This window comes from Sitophilus oryzae, unplaced genomic scaffold (genome assembly GCF_002938485.1).
Source record: "Sitophilus oryzae breed Bouriz unplaced genomic scaffold, Soryzae_2.0 scaffold_829_pilon_pilon, whole genome shotgun sequence".
Taxonomy (NCBI): domain Eukaryota; kingdom Metazoa; phylum Arthropoda; class Insecta; order Coleoptera; family Curculionidae; genus Sitophilus; species Sitophilus oryzae.
Genome location: NW_022147449.1, coordinates 757,559 through 763,326, shown reverse-complemented (window position 1 = coordinate 763,326; position 5,768 = coordinate 757,559). Strand labels below are relative to the sequence as shown.

Genomic DNA, 5,768 nt, shown 5'->3' with positions numbered 1-5,768 from the left:
AAACTAAGCCTTTTAGGACATACATTTATACAAACTATTTCACTTATTTTTATCTGCAAAATATGCTGCCGAAATTTCCGGAATACAGTTCGGACCACACTGTATATTAAATACTTCATATTTTTGCTCTCTCCAACTTACTAGATCGCCATAGCTATTCATTCCTAGGCATGTACTCAGGGGTGGAACTCTGTATCTCGACATTTTCTCCAAAGCGAAAGAGATAAGTAAGAGAAGAGATAGAGATCGTTGAAATTATTGAAACTTTATAAGCAAATCTCTAAGACTATCGTATAATCTCGGCAATATTCGTACTTCTAATCGGATAGAGATTTTTTATATAATCAATCCTGAAAACATCTTATTTTGTCTAATTGCCAAACTGGACAAAGAAAAAATGACGTCTGAGTGAAAATAACCTCACATTTTTTTACATCTATTCTCTGGCTGGTCTTTGGTTTACGTAGATTCGATTTCCTAGTTTTTATTAGTTGTTCCTAGTTGTTATTTTGTAGTTTTTAAGTTTTCGTAGTTATTAGTTTTTCCCACCTAGTTGTTATTTTGTAGTTTTAAATTTTCATAGTTTTTAGTAGTTCTTAGATATTTTGTAGTTTTTCGTAGTTATTAGTTCTTCCTACTTGTTATTTTGTAGTTTTTGGTTCTTCAACCAGTGATTATTTGTAATAAAAATGTTGCCGGTTCAGATGTTTTTGATAAATGAAGTTCAAAACGATGAACGAATGTACCAAAACCGCATACAAAAAAGAACCATGCGAGATGCAAGTGATCCATTTGCATTGCCCGATAGGAGGTTCATTGATCTCTTCAGATTAAATAAAAATGTAGTCCACTATTTGTTTGAGACTTTAATGCCATTTATGGAAGCTGAAGAGAGAAGGTCACGGGTTCCTCGTCAAACCCGCATATTAGTTGCGCTGCGATTTTTTGCGACTGGTGACTACCAAAGAGGTGTGGGTGAAGAATACTTGCTCTCGGCCAGTCAACAAGTGGTTAGCAGGTGTATAGATGAGGTAGCCACTTGTATAGCTACAAATTTAAGTCGACTATGGATTAAATTTCCCATGGATGAAAGAAGAAGAAATGATATAAAAAGGCGCTTTATGGAAAAAGCTGGATTCCCAGGAATCATTGGATGCATAGATTGCACCCACATCGCAATTTTAGCACCTGCCCATGAGGAACACATTTATGTTAACAGGAAGGGCTTTCACTCCAAAAATGTGCAAATAATTTGTAACGACAAATTAGAAATTCTTAATATTAATGCCATGTATCCAGGCTCAACAAATGATGCATTTATTTGGAGAGGTTCTCAAATAAAACACTTGCTTGAAGAAGAATATAACAGAGGTAAGTAATTAATAAACTTGTAATATATAGGTATATACTCGAGAGAAAAACTATTAATTTGCATGAAAAGCAATTAGAATACCATTGTTAGGTACTTACTTGTAGTTTATCTTCTTGAATAGTGTAGTTAATAAGCTAACTAAGATAATATAAATTGAAATAAAATCTAAACATGGAAAACCACAGTTTAATATGTGTATAAGAGTGCATTTGCTGATTTAGTTTTGATTATAATTTAAGATATATTTTTTACTTTTGAAAGCATTCTAAGAAAATTTTTGCCTAAAAACACTAAAATTGCATATATTCTTTTAGGAGGAAGAAATAATTGGTTGCTAGGAGATTCAGGATATCCATTGGAGCCATGGCTGTTAACACCATTTGAAAATCCAAATCCAGACAGTCCTGAAGGCCGATACAACCACTCTCACAAGATAACAAGAAGTATAATAGAGAGGTGTAATGGACGCTTAAAACTTGTGTTTAGATGCACTTTAGGAGAAAGAAAACTCCGGTATAATCCTATTAAAGTGGGAACAATAATAAATGCTTGTGCGGTGTTACATAACATATCTCTGAGAGCTGCAGTTCAGTACGAGATCAATTTCCAAGACAATATTTTGAATATGGACATCATCAACTTCCAGGGCAACAATCAAGTTCCAGGCTTGCCAGTATTAGAAGAAGCTAGGCAAGTCAGACAGCAACTCCTAAATAGATATTTTCAAAGATAAAATTATTGCTTTTTAATACTAAAATTGCTAAATTGTTATAATTTTATGATCCATTTTTTATTTTCTTAGTTATATACATATGTTAAGTTAAAAAATTAATAAATATAATTATTCTATATGATTTACATTTTTAAATTTAGTTTTTAACAGTTTTAGTATTATATCTTAATCACCATCTCTTATGTTTTACAACGTTAAATAAAACTAAACTTTAAATAATAAATATACTGCTGTATTTCAAAAATATTATTTATTTTTTCAATAATACCACTTGTTAACACTTATACTATATACCGTATGATCGAATAAAAACGGCGTCAGCGATGGCTAAGAAATGACGATCGATAATATTTCCCATATAATTTTACATATAAAATAACAGCGATCTTCATTTCATAGCCATCGCTGACGCCGTTTTTATTCGATCATACGGTACATGTAATTATATAAAAAATAAATATAAATTAAACCACCAGAAACAAATCTTAAAACATTTACATTAACAGGAAAAAACACTAAAACTGAACAAAATCTTTGGAAAATATTACAGCAAAGTTAAATGAACAAAGGCCATACTCCTTAAAATATTCAGTCAAATATACTACTCTAACATCTAGTAACAAAAATGTCAATAAAAAAACAAAAATCAATTCTCATAACAAAACTAAAAAAATCAAATAAAAGTTAACATTTGCATTGTTTAACAAAAAAAAAACACTAAAACTAAACAAAATCTTTGGAAAGTATTGCACCAAAGTTAAATGAACAAAGGAATACTCTTAAATTATCCTTAAAATATTCAGTCAAATATACTACTTTTAACATCTAGTAACAAAAATGTCAATAAAAAAACGAAAATCAATTCGCATAACAAAACTAAAAAATCAAATAAAAGTTAACATTTGCATTGTTTAACAAAAAAAACACTAAAACTAAACAAAATCTTTGGAAAGTATTGCAACAAAGTTAAATGAACAAAGGAATACTCTTAAATTATCCTTAAAATATTCAGTCAAATATACTACTCTAACATCTAGTAACAAAAATGTCAATAAAAAACGAAAATCAATTCGCATAACAAAACTAAAAAATCAAATAAAAGTTAACATTTGCATTGTTTAACAAAAAAAAAAAACACTAAAACTAAACAAAATCTTTGGAAAGTATTGCACAAAGTTAAATGAACAAAGGAATACTCTTAAATTATCCTTAAAATATTCAGTCAAATATACTACTCTAACATCTAGTAACAAAAATGTCAATAAAAAAACGAAAATCAATTCGCATAACAAAACTAAAAAAATCAAATAAAAGTTAACATTTGCATTGTTTAACAAAAAAAACACTAAAACTAAACAAAATCTTTGGAAAGTATTGCAACAAAGTTAAATGAAGGCATACTCCTTAAATTATCCTAATATTCAGTCAAATATACTAATCTAACATCTAGTAACAATAACCAAAATAAACAAATTAAAAAAAAATTCTGATACAAAAATAATAAAAATTCTAATCGAAACAAACAAATAAAAAAAAATCCCATCACCAAAATCAAAAATTAAATAAATTCTGATAACAAAAATAAAAAATAAATTCTAATAATCAAAATAAATTAATTAAAAAAAAAATCCATCAACAAAATAAAACTTAAAAAAATCGATTCTGATAACTAAAATTAAAAAAGCAAAATTCTTCTAACCAAAATAAAAATAAATAAAAAACTTATTTTAAGCAATTACAATTGCAATTACACCCTTGCTTGTCGGCAAGTCTTCCTATATTCTTACTAATTTCTTTTAACACAGAGAGTGTCTCTTGATGCATGCTGGACAGGGTGACTTCAGTTCCTACCCTCTTCCGTTTTTTAGCCAAATTCCTGGTTGTTGCTGTACGCTTCTGTACGTTCTCCCTATTGTCTATGGGGGCTGGATTCACCGAATCAGTCATTGTCTGATCATCGGGATCATAAAAGTTGGCTTCTAATGTTGATTGAGAGCTAGTGTGAGGCAGTACTGGAGACTGAACTACTGCTACAGGTGTAGTTTCAACCGGGACCAATGGTGGCACATGAACAGGTGTAGCTTCACTTTTTGTTAAAGGGACCAATGGTGGCATCGTTAAAATTTTACTAGCCTGGACTATATTCGGAGTAGACGACAATGTTGATGGCATAGAAACATTCTCCTAAAAATACAATGATATTTTTGTTGGACTACATAATAACAAAATAACTTACAAGGCCTAATTCAGGTGTTCCGTCTCCAACCACAATGGTCCATCCTAAGATGCCCATTAGTTTCTCCTCTATTGGAGTTAGTGGAGGAAGAGGAGCCCCTCCCCCAGTCTTTTTTAACCCCAATCGTATTGCCTGAGCTTTTGCCTTAACTTTACTTTTCCATTTTGTAAAGGCCTGTAACAATGTATTTAATTAATTTATTTCTAAATAAAAAACAAATAGGCAAACATATTTTTTAATTTAATATTAAATAACTGGGATCTATTTAAACATGCAAACTTTGCCCTGTTTACACTTACGTCTATCCATTTGTCTGGAGTCTTTGCTCCATAGCCCATGCTATTAAGGCTGGTTGCCAGTTCCTTCCACAATTCATTGTATTTTTGTCGGGCATCTAGCCCTGAAAATGTCCGGGTTACCATCTCTGGATGGTCAAGAAAAAAATCAACCATAGCAGACCACTGCGCCGGACTTGTCCTTGAGGCTCTTTCAGAGCTCACAGCTAAAGGGCTTACTTCACTGCACATTCTTCTATACGTACATAAAACACAAAATCGCATTTTTAACAACCAAGTAGGTATAAATTGTTTTGAAAAAACAAGACAAGAAGTACATTAAAATTAATAATATAAATAAATACATATATACAAAAAAAAAGAAAAACCTATGTAATGTACCTCTTCAAATGTTAAAACTGGTTAAAACGTAATAAAAGAAAAATATGCAAATGTAAAAAAATTGAAAAAAAGGTTATGTTTAGATGATGCTATTTTAATTTCACATAAGATTTAAAAGATACTACTTGTATTACATCCAATACTATTGTACCTACTCACCCAATTTAAACAATAAAAATAATTTAATTTCTTCAAGGTAAACTATAAAATAAATAACTATAAAAATATATTGTAAATACAAACAGATACAAATAATATATAATATCGTAATTCAAATTGTGAAGTCAAATGTCAAATTCCATGAAACGTAGACAAAGCAACATCGATATACGATTTAATAAGTTGAAGTGAAATAGAACTACTATCGCTTTGGAAGAAACACCTATTCATTTGTCTTTATCTCTAGTACGTTCGGGTCTCTCGTATTATGCCCGGAATCATCCGAATTGCATTAGAGAGTGCCAAACGGCCAAGCGACCGTATTCTCGATCGCTATTTGGTTTATAGAGTTCCACTCCAGGCAGCCTGCCCAAGGTGTCGCTTGCCAGTATGGTATATTCTACAGGGTGTTTCAAAAAATATGTGCCATCTCTCGTGGGGAGATTCCTCACGTAAAAATTAGATTTATTTTTCATATTAGCATAGGTCCGATTCTGTTGACTCTGGTTTCGCAGCTACAGGGGGTGTTAAAGTTTTAATATTTTTTTCGATTTATTATAATTTTCTTCCAAGTACTTTTAGCATTGCAAA

The 5,768-nt window shown here is 30.7% G+C and overlaps 2 protein-coding genes across 5 annotated transcripts; one reads left to right on the top strand and one right to left on the bottom strand.

The window, feature by feature from the left end:
- The first annotated feature begins 400 nt into the window (after positions 1-400).
- Positions 401-3,157, top strand: LOC115889706 (putative nuclease HARBI1). The gene is made up of 2 exons (XM_030909768.1): positions 401-1,371; positions 1,687-3,157. Exons 1-2 carry the CDS (start codon positions 690-692, stop codon positions 2,103-2,105), a joined length of 1,101 nt encoding a protein of 366 aa, XP_030765628.1. The 5' UTR covers positions 401-689; the 3' UTR covers positions 2,106-3,157.
- A 580-nt stretch (positions 3,158-3,737) lies between these two features.
- On the bottom strand, positions 3,738-5,531 carry LOC115889711. Of its 4 annotated transcripts, none has more exons than XM_030909776.1 (4): positions 5,019-5,531; positions 4,641-4,872; positions 4,342-4,515; positions 3,738-4,289 (listed from the first exon to the last, which is right to left on the bottom strand). In XM_030909776.1, exons 2-4 carry the CDS (start codon positions 4,866-4,868, stop codon positions 3,828-3,830), a joined length of 864 nt encoding a protein of 287 aa, XP_030765636.1. In that variant the 5' UTR covers positions 4,869-4,872; positions 5,019-5,531; the 3' UTR covers positions 3,738-3,827. The 4 variants fall into 4 exon arrangements, with proteins under 4 accessions (XP_030765636.1, XP_030765635.1, XP_030765638.1 ...); XM_030909775.1 differs by having other exon boundaries at positions 5,401-5,531; XM_030909778.1 differs by having other exon boundaries at positions 5,178-5,220.
- Positions 5,532-5,768: the final 237 nt, after the last annotated feature.

Excerpts from the sequence above, each read along its gene's own strand:
- LOC115889706 (XM_030909768.1), top strand. The coding sequence starts at position 690 with ATGTTGCCGGTTCAGATGTTTTTGATAAATGAAGTTCAAAACGATGAA. Across the intron at positions 1,372-1,686 it reads TGAAGAAGAATATAACAGAG|GAGGAAGAAATAATTGGTTG; the intron begins GTAAGTAATTAA and ends ATATTCTTTTAG.
- LOC115889711 (XM_030909774.1), bottom strand. The coding sequence starts at position 4,901 with ATGCGATTTTGTGTTTTATGTACGTATAGAAGAATGTGCAGTGAAGTA. Across the intron at positions 4,516-4,640 it reads CTCCAGACAAATGGATAGAC|GCCTTTACAAAATGGAAAAG; the intron begins GTAAGTGTAAAC and ends ACATTGTTACAG. Across the intron at positions 4,290-4,341 it reads GAACACCTGAATTAGGCCTT|GAGAATGTTTCTATGCCATC; the intron begins GTAAGTTATTTT and ends TTGTATTTTTAG.